Source organism: Phaseolus vulgaris, chromosome 2, assembly GCF_051622355.1.
Source record: "Phaseolus vulgaris cultivar YP4 chromosome 2, ASM5162235v1, whole genome shotgun sequence".
Lineage (NCBI taxonomy): Eukaryota > Viridiplantae > Streptophyta > Magnoliopsida > Fabales > Fabaceae > Phaseolus > Phaseolus vulgaris.
Window position 1 is genome coordinate 48661236 of NC_143499.1, and position 24249 is coordinate 48685484.

At 31.1% G+C, this 24249-nt stretch overlaps 3 protein-coding genes across 14 annotated transcripts; all 3 read left to right on the forward strand.

Moving 5' to 3' along the window:
* Nucleotides 1–1027: 1027 nt before the first annotated feature.
* Nucleotides 1028–8762, forward strand: LOC137812891 (VIN3-like protein 1). 7 transcript variants are annotated; one of them, XM_068615134.2, is made up of 7 exons: nt 1213–1330; nt 1582–1695; nt 2395–2449; nt 4990–5092; nt 5751–6378; nt 6688–6998; nt 7117–8762. In XM_068615134.2, the coding sequence occupies exons 5-7, from the start codon at nt 5930–5932 to the stop codon at nt 8310–8312; spliced, it is 1956 nt and encodes a 651-aa protein (XP_068471235.1). In that variant the 5' UTR covers nt 1213–1330; nt 1582–1695; nt 2395–2449; nt 4990–5092; nt 5751–5929; the 3' UTR covers nt 8313–8762. The 7 variants fall into 7 exon arrangements, with proteins under 7 accessions (XP_068471233.2, XP_068471237.1, XP_090155329.1 ...); XM_068615135.2 differs by having other exon boundaries at nt 1216–1330; nt 1582–1727; XM_090299205.1 differs by having other exon boundaries at nt 1218–1330; nt 1582–1727; nt 4990–5104.
* A 4000-nt stretch (nt 8763–12762) lies between these two features.
* LOC137812892 (strigolactone esterase D14) lies at nt 12763–15166 on the forward strand. 2 transcript variants are annotated; one of them, XM_068615137.2, is made up of 2 exons: nt 12763–13215; nt 14609–15166. In XM_068615137.2, the coding sequence occupies exons 1-2, from the start codon at nt 12836–12838 to the stop codon at nt 15036–15038; spliced, it is 810 nt and encodes a 269-aa protein (XP_068471238.2). In that variant the 5' UTR covers nt 12763–12835; the 3' UTR covers nt 15039–15166. The 2 variants fall into 2 exon arrangements, with proteins under 2 accessions (XP_068471238.2, XP_068471239.2); XM_068615138.2 differs by having other exon boundaries at nt 12765–13215; nt 14648–15166.
* A 2791-nt stretch (nt 15167–17957) lies between these two features.
* Nucleotides 17958–23630, forward strand: LOC137812894 (3-hydroxyisobutyryl-CoA hydrolase-like protein 3, mitochondrial). Of its 5 annotated transcripts, none has more exons than XM_068615144.2 (11): nt 17962–18366; nt 18781–18882; nt 19076–19120; nt 19362–19414; nt 20906–21040; nt 21132–21228; nt 21534–21663; nt 21965–22143; nt 22264–22391; nt 22477–22578; nt 23246–23630. In XM_068615144.2, the coding sequence occupies exons 1-11, from the start codon at nt 18162–18164 to the stop codon at nt 23345–23347; spliced, it is 1278 nt and encodes a 425-aa protein (XP_068471245.2). In that variant the 5' UTR covers nt 17962–18161; the 3' UTR covers nt 23348–23630. The 5 variants fall into 5 exon arrangements, with proteins under 5 accessions (XP_068471240.2, XP_068471245.2, XP_068471241.2 ...); XM_068615143.2 differs by having other exon boundaries at nt 18149–18366; nt 19076–19140; XM_068615139.2 differs by lacking the exon at nt 19362–19414 and having other exon boundaries at nt 17958–18366; nt 19076–19140.
* Nucleotides 23631–24249: the final 619 nt, after the last annotated feature.

Sequence of the window (24249 nt, forward strand, 5' to 3'; positions counted from 1 at the left end):
TAGGTTTGGAATCATAATCGATTATGTATCCAAAACTAATAATTATAGAACTTTGGAACACATGTAAATATTGATTTATTGAATTTTTTATACATAAACAACGTAAATTAAACAACCACACACCACATGTTCAAAATTAATTTATGATACAATTACATAATGGTTATTCACCATTAATAATCAAACTTTTCCCTCAAATCACCATACCTTAATTAGGATGTCTCTTCCTCCTTCTTCCTTTTTTTGGCACAAATCCATCCCACCAAATTAGTATAGTACACCTACTTTATCAGTCTTCAAACCCTCCTAATGTGTCAATCCTAATCAAACGCAGTACACTTCCTTATAATAAATATTAAGAATATTAAAAAATTATCAGATCAAAAAGTTATATTTTGCGAAAATTTCTTTCAAACTAAAAGGAAATATCGTCTCACTTTATGCTTTCTAAAATTTAAGAAAGAAAAGTGATAAAGGAAGTTAAATATTAAACAGTTAATGACTTGAGATACGTTGTTAAATAATATAACGCTGGTGTGTTTGTAATTTGAAAATTTATTTAAGAAAAATCTGAGTCACAATCGAATATAGCAATTAAAAATTATTTTTAAATATATACTTTATTATTTGTATGTACGTTTGATATAAAAACATTAAAAAATAAGATTCGAATATTAGAAAAAAGTTAATGGTTAAGTATCTGATATGTAAAGAAAATAATTACATTTAAAATAATTTATGTACATCGAATATATATAAATCCGGTTATATATTTTTTAAAATTGATATTTAGTTGGTAAAAAACAAATAAACCGTTGAGTATAAATTTATGGATTAAGTATGGTATTTAATTTTTCACTTTGCGAGGACATTTATGGCCTTTCACGTGAATGTCATAAAAGGGAAAGGAAACTAAGAAAAGAAAAAGTATGTACTGTGTGTTAGCGTAAATATATATAATAAAATAAAATAAAATAAATAATAATAATAAAAAATATATATAGATAGAGAAGAGAGAGAAGATGATATGAGACAGTGATGAGAGTGTGGGAGTAGATGTGTAGCGGTAACCGTGCAACTGCAGAAAACCCCAAACCATTGTTGCTTTCAAACTACTACTCTCCCCTTCCACGCGCTCCTCCGCGCGTGCCCTTCGCCGCTTTCTCTCCCTTCTATAACGTGAACAATCTCTCTCTCTTTCTCTCTCTCTCCAACAAATAACAACAACTAACAACGAAGAATTTTCTTTGCCTTCGATTTATTAATTCATGCTCTTCCGAGCAAAAAGATTTTCACGCTCTCAACAACAAACTCTCTTCATTTCTCCCTGGTGCGTTTTCTCCAGATTCTCTTCTTCGCTTTACCCAAATTTTCTGTTACACTTTATTATTATTATTATTATTATTATTATTATTATTATTATTATTATTATATACTATTTATCATTCTATATTTGTTCTATTTTTTCGCTTATCTTTTTTATGCAGATTTGTTCTTCCGTATCTTCGTGCACTCTTTTTCTTCCCCCTCTATCGTTATGTCATGTTTTGTAATTCTGTATTCGTTCATATTCGTGTATAGGAGTTGTTTCCTTTTCTGGTAAAAAGGAAAAATTAAGAAAAACAGGCTTTGATTTCACTTCTCGTCAATGCGGACTGCACAATGCGTGTGGAAGAGGCTGTTAAATCGCGATGTGTGAGGCTTTATAGAGCTCTCTTCACTTCTGTGTTCGTCTTTCTTTCGTATTTTTGTATAGTATACGTATGTAAAAATAAAGTAAATATTTTTGTCATATTAATTGGGCATGTGGGATATTGTGGTAGGTTTTTATGCTATTTGCTTTTTGATTATTTTAATCTTCTGCACGAGGCATTGTGGGTTGGTTAGGTCTATTTTGTGTATGTATGATTTGAATCTTTTCCTCTAATTTTCTCTGTTATTTTGTTTGTAGAACATAATTTAATTTGATTTTCCTATCCTGCATTGTAGTTCCATTAATTGCGGGTCTATTATGATCTGTTTGTGAGCCACATTCTTGTATTTGAGCTTATGAGTTGTCATTGTTCCTATGAAATGTCATGGTGTTTTTGTTTGTTAAAGAAAGAGTGGAGATGAACAAGAAAAAACAAAACTTTCGTGTTAACATTGTTGTTAGTTGTTTGTTCTTGATCTTTAGCAGCTGGAATTTTAGCTAAAGAATGTTACTTGTCATGTTAAACATTTGTCAAATTACCATTTGTTAACTTTATTTGGTGTGTTTCCATAATTGAGACTTTACTTTGTAATTTCTTTTTCTTATATATTTGGCTTTGTGGAGTGGTAACTCTTACATGACACAGCTTTGATCTTCTCACCAGTATAACATCGTGGTAATGCTATATCTGTGTTTTGCAGGAAAGGGCCGTTAAATCATAGTTAATGGATTTAGAAGAAAAGTTCCTGGCTAAAGGTATGTCCTGTGCTTCTTCTGTATGCTCTTTTAGAGGTTTATGACAGTTTGTTTTCTCTTTGTTTGGTGTATATAGCTGAGTGTTAACTGATGTAGTTTTATTATTCTATTTTGACATGTTAATTCATTGAAAGTCAATCTTGGGTATGGTATATTATACGATTGAAATTTGAGTTTGGGGAAGATGAACATGTGATTAAAAGTCTCATTATCTATGTTGTATGTGTGTCTAGTGTTTCTGTTATGTTACCAGTGTTCTTCCATTGAATGTCATGCTGCCATTTATTTCAATTATGTCTAACTATGTTGTTACTTGTGTTTTCTTTCCTGACAAATACTAAGTTTTGTACAGTTTCAGTCCAATGCATGATATAAATATTGGAAGTGACACCTAGACATTTAGAGGGCTGTTTGTCCATATATCATTGTTATAATTTATATATTGCTGCCTCGTGATTTATTGCATAGCACCATTTTGTGCTTGCTTGAGGAAGAATCTTGAAATCAAAATGTTCCAATAAGATGGTCTTGAAGCTTCCTCTGCCCGCTTGGCTTATCATCTTCGTGAATTTTATTTGACCAGTATGATCAAATATATTATAGTTATTGCTAAAGTAAAATATATTCATCCAATGATCTGATATGCCCTGTTAGTACACATGCTAGAGATTAATTCTGCTATTTTCTTGGAGTCCAGGGTCATTGGTGTTATATATCAGGGATTGGCTTGTTATATTTTCTTAAAAATAAATTATGAACACATATCGTACTGATTAGTATAGTTCTATTGTACTTCCCCCTTAATCTAAAGAATATTGTTTTGGAACACAATTGTATCAATGGTTCGCATAAGTGGAATATCCAATTGCCTTCCCTTTCCCTTTTTTATTTTAAATTTGGAATAATGATGTACTCAGTAAAAAAACACAGATTGAATCTGATGTATTGAAATGTTTTACATTTAAAACCTTTCTCTAACCCTATTTATGAGAATAATAATAAAACATCGTATTTCCGATGGGAGGTTATTAAAATAGTGGAGAAAACCTTTTATGATTCATATTTTCCGATGGGATATTTGTTGGTTTTTCCTTTTAATGATTTATAAGAATAATCCAACTATTTTCTCTTTAAACTTGGCGAGATAAATTTGTTTTTTTTTTTTTAAATTGAGGATGTAAATGAATTGTCAGTAAATATTTTTACTATTTTGTGTTGATTTTTCATTTTAACTTACTACTCGGGCATAACATTTTGTGGTGTTCATTTTACAAGTGCATGAGTTGTTTGCTGCTAAGAGTCCCAAAGACTGTCTATTTTACCTAAGTTTAATCTATTAGGTGAATATGAACTAGTGGTTTATATTGACATCTCTGACCATCACTCATGCGAGAACTTTTTGGGCTGGAAGCATTTACAGTGACCATGTACTGGTCTGCGTACCTTGTAATGAAATTCAATTTTTTATTAAGAGATTCTGGGCAGAAAATATCGAACACTAGATTAGTTGGTCATGGATTTTGCTGTCATTGTATTTACCAACTATTAAAAAAAGTTAAGGTATTAGGTGAACACATGATTGATTCACCCTCACACAGTTAATAAGTTAGATAGTTGTGGTTTCGTAGAATTTTCAGCCTTGTCAATGAGACATTAGAGGCAGACTTTGCCTGATGCAGAAAGACACTCTTGAGACACTGATCTCATGTGGACCCTTGTCTCAGTACCCTAGGCACACTTTTGACGTGTTTGACTAGCTGGGATTATATCTTACTATATTGTCAATGTTTACTAAATATTTTTTGTTCATCTTAACAAGTACAATGAATTGAAAGAGAGGTACATCATTCTTCTCCTGAAAGCTATCATGTTAAAAAAAAGGTTTTGAGATTGGTTTATCTAATTTAACCATCATCTTTCATTCTTTTCATTTTATTACTATGCTCTTATGCCTGATTGATAGTGATTGTGTCTATATACTGTGACTAGTTATTTATATTGAGTTTCTTTAGTTTTCTTTTTTGTTTTTGTTTGAGTACTTATTTGTCTAATATATGAACTATTTGTTCGTATTTAAAATGATGATCATCTTGCTATATTGATTTCAGAGTTGGCCACTATGTGCCATCTGAGATCTAAAACTGTGGTTGCCACATTGTTTGCTTTTGAAGATGTTTTCGTAGATTCCCTCTCCCCTATCAAATTTTCATGTAACCTTCCATTTAGTTAAGGTATTTGATTTAATTTGTGTGGATTATTATATCATATAAATGATATGTAAATAAGGAAACAAAGATATAGTTATTAGTTAGGGATTCTCTTATATTATATTGTTAATCACTTTATTCCCTGATTACAAAATAAAGCTGTGTGTAATAAGACACACTCTCACCAACTCCTATATGGAAAGCCTGTTGTTGTGCATACTTGTGCTGCTTCACCAGTCTTCATTGTGAATATTCTTACTTTTGATGTGAAAATCAGATCCCATTATTTGGAATTTATTAAAAAGATCACGTAATAAATTTATCCATTTTCAGGATGGCTCGAGACTTGTATCTGTCGTATTGCATGATAGCTTATAATCTGGGTCTTTTGTTCAAAATCTGTGCAATCTGTCTGGCTGGAGGAACTTGATTCCAGGTCTTTTCCTTGGTAGATGTTCATCTAGAAGTAAAATTGCAATAATTTATCCATATTTGTGTTTCCCTGGCTGTTTACCTTGAATGATTTTGACTAATATCATTTGCTATTAGCATCTGCTCTTAATTTAAACCTCAAGGTTTTGCAGATTTCAAAAATATATAAATTTTAAGGTCGATTGGTTCCATTTTGTTTCTGCTGATGTGAAGGGGAATGTTTCATATGAACTTTGACCTCGAAGAAGCTAGCAGATGTTTTATCTTGTCAACTGGTTTTGATTCACAAGTGTCAAAGCAGTTTAATGATTGTATGCAACAGTTTTTGGATAACATGTAAATGTAGTCAAATATTCTTGTGGTTTGGGCATAATCATTTGTAAATTGTTGTCTCCTTAATTAGCTCTTTCACGGAATTAGCTATATAATTAGGTGTTGTTAGTTCTGGTTGTTGGATGTTTGGTTTATTCAACTCTTATATGCACATTTCTTTGGTGGAACCTGAAATCAAATCATCATTTATTGCTTTCATGTTTTACTCCTACATAGTCTTAGTCTATCTCTGCTGTTTGTGTTGTCTCGAGTCCTAGTTTTATTGTTTGAAGTTTATTTTTTGTTGTTTTTGCCAAACACTACTACAATTTGTTGTTTTTTCTTTCCAGTTTCTGGTGTTCAAAGCCTTTCTTCCAGTGTGCAAAGTACTCTGGAAAAAAATGGCCATTCTGATGGTGCTTCGAAAAGTTCAGAACTCCTTCAGCAGTTTGTAAAATATGGTCTGAAGAAGGAACTTCTTCGAACGTGTGTTGATAAGGACAAAAAAAACATTTCAATTAAAAGCAGGATGACTGAAACTAAGTCAACTGGTAAGATGATTAAGAAACAAGACACAAAAAAGGTTTCTAGTTTCAGCCATCAGCCATCTAGAAAGCAGTCTCGGAAGGGTGAAAATCCCACTCGACTCATAGCTCCTCCTGACCAGTCTTCTGATTTTGGCCATTCAAACACTTGGATCTGTAAAAATTCTGCTTGTAGGGCTGTTCTGTCTATAGATGACACATTCTGTAGAAGATGCTCTTGCTGTATTTGTCACCTTTTTGATGATAACAAGGATCCGAGTCTTTGGTTAGTATGCACATCTGAATCTACTCAAGGGGACTCCTGTGGGTTGTCTTGCCATATTGAATGTGCCCTTTTACATAAAAAGGTGGGGGTTGTTGATCATGGGCAACTGATGCAACTAGATGGTGGTTATTGTTGTGCATCCTGTGGTAAAGTTACGGGGATACTTGGGTAAGTAATTTTGTCTACATGTCCACTTGCGTAACTTTCATTCTGAATACACTATCGAGTAAATTTTTTTTAAAAAGGATCTTCACTCGCTAATATACCATGCTTGAAGCAACTGAGCAGACATACTTTTGCAGTTTTTGCTACATTTGATTTATCTTTTCAAAAAGAATTGAAATACTTTATGACCTTTTTCAGTTCCTCAAAAGACAAGTAGACTGTATAATATATTTAAACCATTTGCTGCTTCTATGTTGGTAAGTAAATTTCTAGATCCATTTTGGCTTGTTCATTCATGTTTATTTATTTCAGATGTTGGAAGAAGCAGCTAAATATTGCTAAGGATGCCCGACGTGTGGATGTACTCTGTTACAGGATATATTTGAGCTACAGGCTCCTGGACGGAACCACAAAATTCAAAGACTTGCATCAAACAGTTCAAGAGGCGAAGGCTAAGCTGGAGACAGAAGTTGGCCCTGTGAATGGCGTTTCTGCCAAGATGGCTCGAGGCATTGTCAGCAGACTCCCTATTGCTAGTGATATACAGAAACTCTGTTCACTTGCTATTGAGAAAGCTGATAGGTGGCTTGCCACTGTTCTGAATGTAAACTCGGATTCTGCAGGTTGGAATTAATGCTCTTTAGCTTTTTATTTTTTTATATTTTTGGGGAGACGGGGCTTAAATTTCTCACTTTTTTGGTATCATTTATTTTGGACATGATGGTAATTTATGACTCGCAGAGGGTTCACTTCCTGCTGCTTGCAAGTTTGTTTTTGAAGAGGTAACAACTTCCTCGGTCAAAATCATTTTAATTGAAATATCAAATATATGTTCTGAGGAGATTAAGGGATACAAGCTCTGGTATTACAAGAGTCGGGATGAATCACCCACCAAAGATCCTGTTTCCGTGTTTCCCAAGTCTCAGAGGAGGATTTTGATATCCAACCTCAACCCTTGCACAGAATATACTTTTAGGATTATATCTTACACAGATACACGTGACCTGGGTCATTCTGAGGCTAAGTGTTTTACCAAGAGCATCGAGGTAATTAAAAATAGCCCCTCCTCGTCTGTTGCTAATAATCACGAAAAAGAGAACCTTCTATCTAGGGGCAATTCTTCGGGATCCAAGATGGTGCCAAATGACACACTGAACAGCTATGGATTCAAGGTTCGAGACCTTGGGAAAATTTTGCGTCTTGCTTGGGCTCAAGAACAAGGTTACTTGGAAGAGTTTTGCTCTGTCAATATGAAAGATTGCTGCGGACATAGTGAACGGTTAGATAAACCAAGAATTCCAGAAGCACAGTTGCCCTCAGTTACTCGAGGCCTTGATTTAAATGTTGTTTCAGTTCCTGATTTAAATGAAGAGCTAACACCTCCGTTTGAGTATTCTAGGGATGAAGATAATGGTTGCTCTTTGTTGCAAACTGTGGAGGGAGACGATGATGCTGCTTCTCATGATCTAGACAAAAATGGTTTGGCAAGATCACATGGGAGTGGGGATTCTCAAACCTGGACCCATGGGCCAACAGGAGAAGTATCTGCTGTTGATTCACGCATAGATATGTGCAGAAAAAGGATAGCAAGCACATTGGAAGAGACACATGATTGTGACAGCACTTTAATTAACGGTTCTCCTTTACGTATATGTGATGGTTCATGTTCCTTGGATGAGAACTTTGAGTACTGTGTGAAAGTAATTCGTTGGCTAGAATGTGAGGGTCACATCAAACAGGAATTTAGGTTGAAGTTGCTAACATGGTTTAGTTTAAGGGCGACTGAGCAAGAACGCAGGGTGGTTAATACCTTCATTCAGACTCTTATGGATGATCCGAGTAGTTTGGCAGGGCAACTGGTAGACTCTTTTTCTGATATTATATCCAACAAGAGGCAAAAAAATGGATTCAGTAGTGAAGCTGGGGCATCAAATTAAGGGTGAACCCACCGGACAAGTTTGTCATTTGCTTATTTTATCATTTTCTGTCCAAAAAAATCACCCTCTGATTGTTTTTGCCTTGTACGGCATTTTTAAAAAATTAATCATCTTCCAAGGGATTCATTTTTATTGCAGACAGGTTTGTCTTGCTCAAAGGATTTGCATTGATGATCGCAGAAACAGTAACTCATTTTTCCCTGGAGGGAGGATTTACGGACACGAAGTTTCAGGATGTAGGGGTATTATGCCATTTCTAGATTGCTGCAATAGTTTTTGGTAACGAATTTAATCACGGAAGATATTAGTATTGAAACTTTCTTCTCATAACCTTTATTTGAAGAAGGTACATGATTCAATTGCTGATTTCATTTTTATTTGTCATTCTTTTGACATCTTTGTTCTCCGCACTAATGAGCCGGCAAATGAAAAAATGCTTGCTTCAACCAATTGTGGGTAAAGTAATGTGCTTCTGCTTGTGTCCATCTGATTACGCTTGAAATGGGTATTAGAGATCTTAATCTACCTGAATAAAATAACTAGGTAAATTAGTCAAATAATGTATGGGGTTACGTATAGCATATCTGTCATTACATAGTCTATCCTAGAACAGGTTCTTGTCTAAATATACCTCTATCTCCATTTATGCACGTAGCACTCGTGAAATTAAAAAGCTACTGAGTAACTTCTCTGTTGGACGTGTGTAAATGTGTCAAATTGGTGATGCTTAACCCTAAATAATAAACCACCTATAGTGTTGGCCACTAGAATCCTGAAGTATGATGAACTGCGTTTTAGTGATGAAAGGTTGGCCTAATGAAAAAAGGTTGAGTTTTCTGGTAGATCCCAAATCTATGACACGAGTTGATTTAACCAGAAAACGCTTTTACATGAATGAATCTAAGGCTACTTATATAACACAAACCGATACGGATACAGAGATATCTATAATATATATCTATAATATAGACAAAGATCTATATATTATGTAATTATAAATTATATAAATTAATAATAAAAATTTATGTGCATAAATATATTTAAGATATATATTTGAAATTTTAGAAAATTAGTATATTATTTTAAATTGTATTGGAATCATGTTAGAATTGTTAGAAATTTAACAAATATTTTTTGAATTTGACTTATTTATTGGTTTAATTTTTTAAAATTTACTTATTTTTTGGTAAATTTGAATCTAAATTTTGCCCGTTTAGTAAAAAAAAACTCTTATAAGGATGTTTACCACACCTTTGATAGATTACTTGATAAAGAAAAAAAACATTTTTCATAATTTAATGTTAACTTTAATATAAACGAGTATATAAAAGTTTTTTTTTAAAATTTTAACTTACTAAAATATAATCTCTAATTCACATATAAACTAATTGAAACTTAGGGAAAATATTTCATTTTTTTTCTGAAAATACTTATAAATAAATTTATTCAACATAATTAGCTTTTGGGAAAGTTAGAGAATATAATGGATTTTGTCCAAAATGAGATAGAACAAAAAGTTACAAAACTCATCATTCATTGTGAGAATACACTTGTGAGCTTGCTATTATTGTCTATAAATAATACACAATAAAACCCTATCCTCAAGGGTTTCAACAAAATTTGGGGGTTCCACCATCGTCTGCTGCGGATGAAAATTCTGATTAATAATCATTTCTTAGTTATACTTTATTTTTGCTTCATCATTAAAAACATTGTATCGTACTTATGATTTTAATAATTCACTACTCCAATTTCTAACTACAAGACAATGACATACTTATTAAAATGTGGGTTAATTTAATTATTAACATTACATTTATTTGAAATTATAGTATTTAAAAAATGACCATTTGTATGCCAGTAAAAATTAATAACCTCGTAAATAGAGATAAGAATATTTCATAACAATGTCTTGTAGTTAAGAATGAAAGAAATATAAATGACTCTTATCAAAAGTGATTAACAAATGTTGGTTTAACGTTTAATTTTTTTAGTCAATATTTAAGATTGAATTCTTAATTTGAGCACTAAATCGTTATATAATAATTAATTAAGGATTAATAAGGTTCAACATAGTTAGTATATCTTTCTGTTTTATTCAAGAGATGTCTCTTAACCAGATGATGTAGTTGAGGTCGGTTAAATTTCAAGATGGTCATTGATAGTATCCTTGCAACCTTCATGCACTCCAAGAAAATGAGGGGGCTGTACCTTCAAAAGATACTCTGACGTTCAAGTCAATAAGAGCATAAATATAACGAGTATAGTGTAAAATATGAGTTGAAAGTACTCCCTTTATTGTGTGTTTTGTTGTTATTCTCATTGTCTCAGTTCTTGTTGTCTCTCATTTATTGTCCTTTATCAGGTCATCTTCTTTTCCTTATATATGATATTGTTCTCTCCCCTTCTCCTTGTATCTGGTCTTATTTTGAGTCATATTCCCAAATTAATTACAATCAGTAATATACCGTCAATCTCCATAACTAATGTCCTCTCCTCTTTATGGAAAAATAAATGTGATCTTTTTCATTAACTTCAGAGATCGATATTAAAACTATTTTACCACATGATCATGCTTGGTCCATGACCTCATAACCCCCTAACTTCATACGTAAACTAATGATGTTAATAAGTTCATAATCATTAAATTCAGAGATTGATATAAATCTGTTTTCATCTTATTATTGGACTCGATCCATGATTCATAGTTTTAAGTTTTATTTAAGTTTTAAATCCTCAAAAAGAAGAGTTAGTTAAAATGAATAAAACCTAATTCAATGATATTCATGTGTCAAATGAAATTAGAAATTAATTTCCAACTGTTTGAAAAAATGAAATTAGAAATTATTTTTCAACTGTTTGAAAACACGTTTGAAAACACTAAAGGAGATGGTTTAATGAACAGTAGTGACAATAAAGTCCACCAAATAATGTGAAAAGTTTGAATAATTGTCATATGAAAACAAAATGTTACTTTCTATGAAGAAAATTTGCGTTTCATTTGACCTCTTTGGTTAGCAATAGTTTCTCCAGGGAAGGTAGACATAATTAATTAAGTGAAGTGATTGAAAAAATTGGTTGAAAATAATAAATTATAAGTATGATTTATTAGTGATTTTACTTTATTAATTAAACAAATTTCATCTATGTATGAACTTCTAAAACACTAAAAATTAACACTTAATGAAAAAACTAAAAGTTAATTTTTTTTCTTATTTTCTCAATTTTGAAATAAGTGCACGCAACCGGACTCTAATAGGTATTATTAATTAAACTAAAGAAACGGGTTTAATTTTTTTTATTAGTGCTGATAAATTAAATACAAATATTTTTTTATTTGGCAGATTTAGCCTTCTAAATAAATTTCAAAATTAACTTATGTTTTTACTTTCTAATAAAATATGAGCATTTTATCTATAGTTTTTTTTCACGTGAAAATAATATATGTTAAAAAATAAAATTATTTAAAAAACATGTATTATTATTGTTTGTAAAAAATGATTTGAAACTCTGATTGCTATCAGTGGTGTAAGAGTCATCAAACATAACGGGCCGTTGACGTTAATTTAATTTCCATTTTTATTTATTTTATTAAATTTGACCTTTAGTCATAGGAAAACAAAATCCTCATAATTCACGTTTCCCCAATGGCACATGGTAGAAAAATTGGTTACGTTGAAACAGTGTTTTTGTGGTATCCAATGTGAACAGTTATCGCTTTTTCACATTTTTTTTTTCAAATTACGACTATGAATAAAAAAAATTATAAAAATGATAAAGTACGATTTTAGAGGAAAAATTATTCATACTATTTTAATTTAAAATAATATAGCTAAAATGATAACGATTTTAGAAGAAAAATTATATATAATTTGTACCATTTCAGTAAAAAATAATATAACTAAAATTATATTATAAATAATATAATAATAATATGATTTTAATTGTATTATTTTACACTAAAACTGTATAAATCATATACAACTTTATTTAAAAGTTAATTTTAAATTTAATAAAGTCGTCATATTTTTTTAACAAAATTGTCAAAATAATACTCTAAAGTACGACTTTTATATGATGTATTTTTTGATTTAAAGTATGATTTCTACTTTAAAGTAAAACTTACTATTTTTTTTTTACCTAAAATCATTAAATTATATTTATAAAAAAAATATCACTATGTCTATGAATAGATCTAAAGTTGTATCTATAAAGTACAATTTATACTTTAAAGTAAAACTTACTTTTTTTTACCTAAAATCATTTGTGAAAAAAATTATATTTATGAAAAAAGTACCATTATGTCTATGAATAGGTCTAAAGTTGTATCTATAAAGTACAAATTATACTTTAAGTAAAACTTACTTTTTTTATTTTTTTTGCCTAAAATCATTTGTGAAAAAAATTATAGAAGAAAGGAAACATCATTATGTCTATAAATAGGAAGTAAAGTAAGAGGGTGTTATGAGTAACAAACTCTCCTTTTTGTTTCTAACTAAGATTCAAGCATTGGTAACCCAAACATGGGAAGCACTAAAAGGTGGATTTCGGAGGCTATGAATGCGAGAAGCCAAGGATCCGGCACAGAAACTTTGGTGTTGGCTCATGGCTACGGAATGGATCAGTCGGTGTGGGACAAAGTGGTTCCCTTGCTTGTGGAAAACTACCGTGTTGTTACCTTTGATTGGGCTTGTGCTGTGAAGAATAATGAGAAACTCTACGACCCTGTCAAGTATTCCTCCTACGAAGCTTTTGCCGATGACTTGATCACTCTGCTGCAGGAGATGGACCTCAAAGCTGTCACTTTTGTCGGCAGCTCCATGTCTGGCATCATTGGTTGCATTGCCTCTCTCAAAACTCCTCAACTCTTCAAAACCCTAATTCTGGTTGGTTCTTCCCCAAGGTATCTTCTTTCTTCTCTTCCCCTCAACTCATGCTGCTTTCTTTTTACTTCATCTCTGTACTTCTACAAATTATATCAGAGACTACTCTTCACTTTTTCCTACTTGCAAAAAGTATTTATATTAATTATTCATTAGAAAAACTAAAAAGTTAAATTAAACACTCAATCTATTTATACTACGGTATATTGAACCTGTTAGATCACATTAATCTTTCTACTTATTCTTTATTAATTAATTTTAAATACTTAATTGATTTTATTTATCTTTTTTGTTTAACTCTTATTGATACCGACTTTTCCACGTAATTCTTTTACTAATATTTTTCTCATCCTTTATTTCTTTGGTTTTCTCGAATTTTCGGCCTTTGGGTGTCTCTCTCTGCATAAGCGGTTCAATCTGTCTTTTGGATATCTCATATATGTTTATAAATTTTATTCAGTGTGTTTATGGCTACAGTTTCGTTTTAGTCCACCAATGAGATCAGGATTTGAATAGTATATTGACCGGTCAAACCATATTCATTACGAATATATATGTTTATAGAATTAAATAATATAAGAATTAAAAGGATTTTTTTGACCATGATGTTATTTTTTTACTTTTTATCAAAATGGGTCTGTTTAAAAAAAATTACAAATTTAGGTAAGTCGTGCCAATTCGGCACGACTTCATATGCACAAATCGTTTCAATTTGACACGACTCTGCCATGTCATACGGAAGTCGTGCCAACTTGACACGACAGTTTTTTTTTAAATTTTGTTGGTATATATTAGATAGTAAGTTATGTAATGTTAAAAATTAATTTGATACATAACTTTCTAAGTGTGTTAGTTTTAAGGAACAAAAAATTGGATAATCGTGTATGGATCATGTCCGTCGCCATTAAATATCAAAATATCAAAAAATTTGCATACATGAGACATTAATATCAAAAATATACTTTTTGCCTAGTGGGAAACTATGTCCGGCGGTAGTGTCCTCAGGAGTTAATGGTTCAAAGTTTGAATAAGCTGATTATCCAAACATGATACATACACCATTATCCAATTTTTTATTCCTTAAAACTAACACTCTTAGAAAATTATGTATCAAATTAATTTTTAACATTACATAACTTACTACCCAATATATAAACAATAAAATTAAAAAAAAATGACGCGGCAGAAATCGTGTCAAGTTGGCACGACTTCAGTATGACATGACATAATCATGTCTAATTGGGACGATTTGTACATATAAAGTCGTGCCGAATTGACACGACTTGCCTAAATTTGTAATTTTTTTTAAACAGATTTTGGTAAAAAAACAAAAAAAAATAACCTTATCATGATAGAAACCCGAATTAAAAGGATAAGTTGTCTAACTTTGTGTTGGTATAATAATATAAGTAGGTTTCTGAATTCAGATGATTATGAGGGAGGCTTTAACAGGTCCGAGGTAGAGCAGTTACGGTCCAACATAGAAAACAACTACGAAAACTTTGCTTCTGCATTCGCCTCATTAATAGCAGATCCAAGCAATGAAGAAAGTGTGAAGAAATATGAAGAGGGGTTGAAGAATATGGGAGGTGAAGTTGGTCTCTCCTTGGCCAAGACCATATTCTATTCTGATTGGAGAGAGATGGTTGAGAAGGTGGAGACTCCATGCACTATCATTCAGACCAAAAAGGATGCTGCTGTTCCACACAGTGTAGCACTGTACATGCAGAACAAAATCAAAGGGAAAGTTACTTTGCAGATCATAGACACACTTGGCCATTTTCCCCAGTTATCTGCACACCTTCAGTTTGTCCAAGTGCTTAAGGCTTCTCTTGGCTCATAAAATACTTGTTATGTTGTTAATTCACTTTTAATAGTTTATTAGCATACTTTTTTTTTATAGTTGAATCTCGTCTATTAAAATGTTATATTTTGAAGAATTTAATTTTATTACTGTGATTCAAAAGTTAATTATATTCCATAATCAATACAAATTAATTGCATACATTAATGTAGAAGTAGCTGCGTAAAACATAATGCATTGGGTTATGTACTTCTTCAACAACAGTGTCATGAATTCAATTATGGAAACTAAAGATCTCTAATATGAAGTCTTCTAACACGTTTCATGTAAAATAAATGAAGTTAAAGAGTCAAAAATTATGTTTACAAATATATTTTAATTAAAAATATTAAACAATGTTTTTATATATTATTTGCAGTTAAATTGTTCAACAAGTTTTCTTTATTGATTTAAAAAAGTTTTAAGGGAAACTCGTTTACGTTTACTTTGATTTCTTATATCACAAAATGAATATGAAAATTAAATATAATAAAAATTGAGACATCAAATAATTGTAATGAAATTTAAATATATATATATATATATAATAAATAATATATTTATTCACTGTTGGTTTGAATAGTTTTTTAAAATTTTAATCACTCTATATTTTTTAATTGAAACAAAATTAAATTTAATTGGATATTAGTGTTTTTTATTTTATTTTTTAAAATAAACACTAAAAAAATAAATTAAAGTTCTATTTATTATAAAATGATTAAAACTTAATTATTTTTTAAATTCATAATTTTATGAAAAGGATAAAGTTGTTGTTTCACGTCTTCTATCGAGCTGTATAGGAAGTAAACATGGAGATGCAGAAAGAAATTGCCTATAACAAGACTCTTCATGGAACACAAAATTAAAAAAAAAACTGTAAAACCTTGGCCCAGGCCCAACCCTCGTATTCTTTCAATTTTTCCTTCTCTCTTTTTCACTTTAATATCAAATACGTAATAAATATACAGTACAAATATTAATTATATAATGATCTTATTTTTCTAAGAAAAGTGTTATGACTAATCATGTGAATATTATGATTAAATATTTTATAGCTTACATGTTTTTATTGCAAGTAAATGTTAATCTTCTCAAAGAAGATATATTTGTAAAATAGAATAACAATAATAATTGTATTTATAATAACTGTTTATACTTTTTCAATACTTTCAGAAATGTATTTATGGACTTACTAGCATGTAAGAATTAAGACTTATTGAAAATATATACTTTAAAATATCTTTTCTACTAAGAGGCAACAAATTTGTTAATTATTTAACAGATGGCCCAACATAACATAACTTTGAATTGATAAATAAATAAATAAATAAAAATAAATTGAAATTCAACCAAAGCTAATTAAATGTAATTAGATTGGATTAAAAGTTAAACTAATTTCAACCAAGTACTCATTTAGACCGTTAATCAAATGACAAAAATATGGTGTAATTAGTGAATAAATTTGACCCTCATAAATGATCATATTATGATTTTTTAAAAGAAGTACGATATAATAATACTTTATGGCAAATTTGAATGACCAAAATAAATGTATTTTAAAATAATGGCGAATTTCCATTTTTTTCTTAAATAATTTATTTTTTTAGGAATTGTTCATATATAATTCTGACTTATAAGTTATAACCGTAGTGGAAAATTTATATTAATTATTGTTCACAAAAAGAATACTATTTACATGTCGGAATTAAGTTTTCAAAAATCCAAATTATGTGAACGAATCTATTTATATAAATAAAGTTTAAAAGAGTTTATCGGTATAATTGTTTTAAAAATATTTTTTTTGGACAAAAAATACCAATTTCACAGTATATATCAACAATAACTGTCTATTCACACTTTAACGTGCATTTAAAGTGGAAAATTAAACTCATTAATTGTCATGTTAAAAACTATATAAGTATGTGTTTTGTTTTCATTAATTTCTCTCATCCCAAAGTATCATCACTTCTTAATTAACATTCACATCATTTAATCTAATACTGAATTTTATTAAGCACTATTGTTTAATTTTAATAAACCTTGAAAATGAGATGGTATAAACTTTAGTATAAATATGAAAAAGAGAAAGTCAAAATCTATGTAGCACAGATACGGATAAGGACATTGACATGTTATGGATACGGACACGGAGATATGTATAATCTCTAAAATGTAGGACACGGGGACACAAATCTATATATTATATAATTTTAAATTATATAAATTGAAAATAAATATTTATGTACAAAAGTATGTTCCAGATTCTTCTGTGAGCATAAGATATTTTTCATGACTGGTTTAAAAAAATTTGTTCTTATTTTTATAATCATAATAAAAAATTATACAACAAATTTAAGTTTTTAGGAAATTATTGTATTTATACTTTTAAAAATTGTGTTAGAACCTTGCTAGAATTTTCAAAAATCCAACAAATATTTTTTTGAATTGAATACTTCATCGATAAATATCATACAAGTATCGACACGGATACGCCATTTAAGAAGTGTCCGAGCCTTATAAGTCAAAATGCTCAATGCTTAAGAAAACATAAAAAAATTTCATAAAAAAAATATGAATTTAAAATGTAATTAAGGTTTTTTATAATCCTCAAATTAAAAAAAAAGGTAATGATATTTTGACACCTTGCTCCATTTTACATCCACAACAAAATATTAATATTTGTAATAAAAAAAATTAAAAATATATCCTTAATAAAAATATAAGCAAAATGTAAAATGTAAAAATAATTTTCAAAATTAAAAAAATTAAAAAAATTAAAAAAAATTAAAATTTAATATTTAATGGGATGTAAGGTGGAGCAATGAGTGTGAAAAAATCATTTTCCTTAAGAAAATGACATTAATTTTATTGATAATGTAAAATGTAAAAAATAAAAAGGAATAATGAAACAGCAAAAGAAGGGAAAGAGTTTCACCCGAAAGAATGTATGTATCATGGGGCATGGTTTGCAGTTTTTTTGACTAATTTAACCCTAGAGAGAAGAGAGCGAAGAGTTAGGTGAAGGAGGAAATAGTAAGAAAAAAGAGGGGTAAAAAAGGAAAGATGTAACAAGCAGGTGGTAATAGAGGCGTATTGGTTTTCAGAGGTATATCAGAGAGAAGGATGGTAATGGGTGGTGTCAGAGTTCAACGTTTTCTGAGTTCACTTTCTCTTTCTCTTTCTCTTTCTCGCTCTCAACCTTCCATCGCTCTCTCTGCGCGACCATTTTCCGCTATGGCCGAAGAATTCGTGAAGGGCACTATTCATCAGAACGGCGTCGCTGTAATCACGCTCGGCCGCTCCAAAGCACTCAACGCCATGAACCTAGGTTTTTTCTTTTCCATTTTCCCGCTTCCTTTCCCTAATTATGCATCCTTTTAAGTTGAGAATTGTGTTCGGAGATTTGCTTTGGAATCTGGACTGTTTAGTTGAACTCGCTTTTATTGCAATACGCAATTATTGTGGAGCTCTTGGATTAGTTGAAAATTAGTATATGTGATTAGTGTCATAAGGCCCTCGAAGATTGGGAGAGTGCAAAATTTGGGTTATTTGTATTCAGTTTTTTGAGCGAATGATGATTCTGGGTATTGACTGTTCGACGTAGAATGAGAAAAACTAGGTCTGGATCTGTTTTTTATTTTATTTTTTTGGTTTAAATTATTGGCCATTTTCAGTTGAGTTAATTATGAGGGATTGTTTTTTATTTTTTTGAAATTTTGATTTGCAACGTTTTGTGGTGCAGATATGGATGTAAAGTATAAAAGTTATCTTGATGAATGGGAATCGGACCCAAGGGTCAAATGTGTACTGGTTGATAGCATCTCGCCTCGTGCCTTTTGTGCCGGTATGATTGAGTCATTGGAGAAAATACACAATTCATTGATTTTTTTAATGCGATACTTCATTGAAGAAATTTTCTAGCTTAAATAAATAGATTAAAAAACGAGATTCTTTTTCTGATATTCTTTTTTCAATTTGAGGTTTTTTGGTTGAGTGCTAGGTAAGGTTTTGAGAGTCACCATTGGTGGTCAATGCAGGTATGGATATTAAAGGGGTTGTTGCTGAAATACAAAAGGACAAAAACACTCCTTTAGTGCCGAAGGTCTCATATTATTTGTTGTAATCTCAAATATGTAACTATGCATTCCTATCCAGTTGCAGCTGTGATGTACTTCATTGGATATATTGTTTGCATCTCTGTCAACATCATTGTCATTTTTCAATGCTATCCTACTGGTTTATAGTTCGTGTTTCATCAAACAAAATTTTTCTATGTTCTCAACAACTTCTTACTCGGTAACCGAGATCTTAGTTTATCCGCAGGTGGTGATGTGAAGCAGATAACAATCAAAAACAATCTATCAGATATGATTGAGGTCTAGTTGTGTTCTTTGTAATAATTATATATGCCTTCAGATTCATACCCTTTCTCGTTGTCAAAACCATGTCAGTGCAAAATATATACCCATCCTATTGGATATTTTGCACTTATTAACTAATAATGTCTATATTTCCACTATACTCTAGAGAAAGTGTTTTGTACACTGCTAATTTATTATATGTCATTATTCATGACAAACTAGTTTTAATAGCTTCAACTTAAAAGGTAATTGGTAATGTAGGGATTTTCATGACCAATTAAGGAGGCTTTTGGAAGAGTTGATTTGAGGTCACAGATCTAATTTATAACCTTGTATGTTTTTTTAAAAGCTTATTTCAATTAGCTTAAGCTCATCAAATAAGTTCTTTTTAGCTTATTTTAATAACTTTAACCTACCTCATTTGCTAAGAGCTTATGAGTTAGTTTTTAATTAAGTTGTTCACCAAATGCGTACTAAATCCAAAATAAAATGTGCCATCTTAGTCTGTGATTGAAGAAGCAATCTGTGCCACTTCTTTTTTCTTTTTTGGTAAGGCCACAATATATCCTCACTCTTGAAGGTGTGCAATCAATCCCTGCCCAGGTGTTGGTAGTATGTGTGTGGCCATGGCCAGAAGGTGCTTCCAGTTCAGGCCTATTAGTACCCTATCTGTCATTATAGGATTACCCTTTTGACAGTCTTTTCTTTCCTTTGACACTGAACTTCCTTTGGGTGTTTTGGTGTAGGAGACTACTAGAACTGCATTTGTTAAGTCTTACTAATTGCTGTCAACCAACCAATGTAATCAAACTCGAGAATCTAAATAAATTCGTGGAAGCTTCATATACTTGTCTGAGACTCAACTCATAAGAGTTTACCTGATATGAAATAATATTAAAAAAGAATAATCATAAAATCATTAAAAAGCCAAAATTCCAATTTCTCAACAAAACAAACTGAAGTTAAAAAGTACTATAACATAAAATTATACAAAAATAACCAATTTAAAAGTTAATGTTATGAAGTCATCACACTCTGAAGTCGAGAGTCAAGACCACAAAATCTGTGATGATATCAAACTCGTAATTTCTCAATTCCATTTCTTAGGCCCTCAAATCCCAACTAATGCTGCAAGTTCTGAGCCTAAACCAGTAAAGGAAAATACAAATGTGCTTGAAATGAAAAGAGTTTCTAAAAAGAACCAAAAAAGGGAAATAGTTGGCCAAATGGTGCTCTTTTAGGAACTTTTTAGGGCCTGTTTCTGTACATAAAGCAGACTTGCTAAATCAGCCTTGGAATCATTATTGTGAGCAATTTTTTCAAATCCTGGCTGAGTTCATACAAGTTTGGCCTGGTCCTGGCTTCCTTGCAAGTTATTGCACATTTGGACCCTATCCTAAACTATTTAACAATGCCGTGGCAATTATGCATTTTGCTGTATGTTTCATATTTGTATGACCTCTTAATCTACTACATAAACATAATTTCATCTCTTACATATTTTAGGTCTTCACTGCTGAGTATTCTCTGATATGCAAAATTTCGGATTATCCAAAGCCTTATATAAGCTTCATGGACGGAATAACAATGGGTTTTGGAATTGGTTTATCTGGTCATGGCCGGTATCGCATCATAACAGAGGTATGCTCACCTGGTAATAGTTGCCTTGTTTAATCATGAATTTCCATTGTAGATCCTGCTTATGACTTTTCTTCTACTTTCTCATCTACAGAGAACCATTCTTGCCATGCCAGAAAATGGAATTGGTTTGTTTCCGGACGTAGGTTTTGCTTATATAGCAGCTCAAAGTCCAGGGGAAGGATCTGTTGGTAAATATATTTTTTAAAATTAATACAACATTTTAAGTTCTTTATTGCTTTTACAAGACTAGCTAATGCGTGGATTTGAGTTTGTCAAAACATCAATGGTTCTCTCTCATTTTGTGTGTGCACTATTCTTTTGTAATCTGCATGATGAATACATGTTGTATGCTACACTAGTGAAGCATTCAGATGTGATCTCAAGTTTCAGCTAAAATTAATTTTATTTATAGTTTGTTGAAAGGTTCTTCCATTTTTCCACTTGCATTGTATGGATTCTTATTAGGTTAATTTGAAAATTTACCTAATTTCAGGTGCTTATCTTGGATTGACTGGGAAGAGAATTTCTACTCCTTCAGATGCAATATATGTTGGTCTTGGAACACATTACGTACCATCTGGAAAATTAGGTTCATTCAAGGATGCCCTTTTGGCCACAAACTTGTATGTTACCTTTAACCTTTGAACAGCTCTTAAGGCTCTATTTAAGAATATTGCCCCTGTTGACTTGATCGATTTAGATTAAATTGGATCCATGAAATTGTATCACTTCATAGGTATGTGTCATGTTGAGGATACACTGCTGGTTTTGCTCATGGTCTTCTTAAATGTTTGTTGAAATAATCTTTCTTTACTATTGGCTTTGTCTCTAAGTATATTATATATAATTGCAACAAGTGTATATTAACGAGGCTTCAAACCTTAAACATGTAATGATCTTGCACAAAACTTATTGGTTATATAGTTCCCAGGATCCAACCCAGGACATCAAAGTACTTTTAGCAAGATATGAGTCCAACCCTGAATCTGAGGCACGGTTGAAATTGCTGTTACCTCAGATAGTGTCTTCATTTGGAGGAAATAAATCAGTCACTGAAATCATTAAGGAGCTAAAAAAATACCAGTCAAGCACTGACCCTAATGGTATGCTGATTGACATATGAAATGTCCAGATATTCTCAATGTTGTATATATTAAATAGTGATGTTTGAAATTACAGTTAATTGCCAGACTAGTTGTAATATTGTATTTTGCTATTTCTAGTCGTGGAGTGGGCTAGTGAAGCTCTTGAAGGCCTCGGAAAAGGTGCTCCCTTTTCCCTTTCCTTGACCAATAAGTACTTCTCTGCAGTTGCCTCTGCAGTGGGGAACAATAACGGTGAACTATCCACGGTAAGCACTCTTTTTTAAGGCCGAGGGTGGTTGATTTCTATGTCTTCAAACTAATTTATGTGTTATCTGCATTGGGAACTTCCAGCTTAATGGCGTAATGAAAACTGAGTATCGTATTGCCTTGAGGTCTTCACTGCGACATGATTTTTCAGAAGGTGTCCGAGCAGTGCTGGTGGACAAGGATCAGGTTCTTTTTTTTTCTTATGTTTTGTATATTTTTAATCTAGAAGACAAACTCCAGTGTATGCTGAAAATAAGTGGTATCACTATAAGTTATTACTTAAGATATTATCAGTTAAACAAAATCATGAAAAAATTATGTTTGTACTAATGCTTTTATTCTTCCAAAACTTGGAAGACACTCGATAATCCAGTTTAAATTACATGTTTCTGATTAATTTTCAACACTTGTGTAAAAAAACTGAAGGCATAAAATACCTACTTGGATACTTATATTATTTATTGGTTGTTTTCCTTTTCCTTTTCCTTTTCCGTTCAATGGCTCTTCAGCTCTCTTATCAAAGTACTACCACCACTGCTGCCATAACATCACTTCTACCATCATCATTTCATTGCCTCTGCCAGCGTGCTCAATTTCAAAACTATATGAAAACATGATTTATCAAACATGCTTTTGATAATTTTCTTCTGTGATAGAAATGTATGAAATAATTTTTAAAAAGTCCAATAAAATCAAATATGCCCCATATATTAAATTTCTCTGGGTATATATCTACAGTTCTAAGTATTCAGAAATTATATCTGGTCCTTGTCTGTGTCCATATATTTTCTTCAATAATTGGTATATGCTGTTTCCTACTTGGGGAATATATTCAATAATGTTCTTCGCGCAGAACCCAAAATGGAAACCATCAAGCCTGGAGGAAGTTGATCCGAGTGAAGTGGAAGCCGTCTTTAAACCATTAGGACCAGAGGTTGGGGAGTTTAGAGTGTAAGTTTAGAAAGAAAGTGTACTCTTCTCATTTGTCAAATGCATTAAAGAAATGTAGGCACTGCGAAAATAAACAGATGCTATTTGACGTAGCATGTTAATTGTACTGTTTACCATATGTGATAACATGGGATCATGTTTTCGAAAGTCAAAGGACGATGTTGCCCCTTTCATACCCAATTGGAAGAAATGAAGGCTCTGCTTTCCTTAATCATATGTCTGAATGTACTCAGTGAATTACACAATTTATCTAGTATTGAGCATTTTATATGATCTTTTCAATTTTATATCATAATCCATCCATGTATTAGTGTAATAAGGATATTCAGTCATTTTAATGCACTATTATTTAAGTCCCTGGAAGTATTATAATAGGAAGAAAAGTATCTAAAAGTGATGTATATAATTTGTTTGTGATTTTAGTCTTATTATTAGTCTCTTAATTCAAAATGTACTGTTAAAATGGCGACAATAATTAAATTTAAAGAATAAAACTATTGTAAGTAGCTAAATATAGGAAATAAAATGGAAGTATGTTTACATAAGTGCAACATTGACTTTAATGACGATTCCAATAGGACCAAAAGTGACTTTAATGACGATTCTAATAGTACTAAAGGGTAAGTTTCATCCTAGGATTTTTACCTTTAAATTTTAAGAAATTCAGGAATCTAATTTGCAGTTAATTAAATATTTTTTGAGAACTAAAGTGAATGTTTATTATTAAAATAAATGAAAACCACATCCTCGTTAATTTATCTATTTTCACGGTTCAGTCACCTAACATTAATCTAAGTATTCTGTATTATATTAATTGAAATTTATGTGACAAAATTATGGAAAATTGATTTAAGTCTATATGAAAAAAAAAATTATATTACTATAAAATATCTTTTAATTGATTTT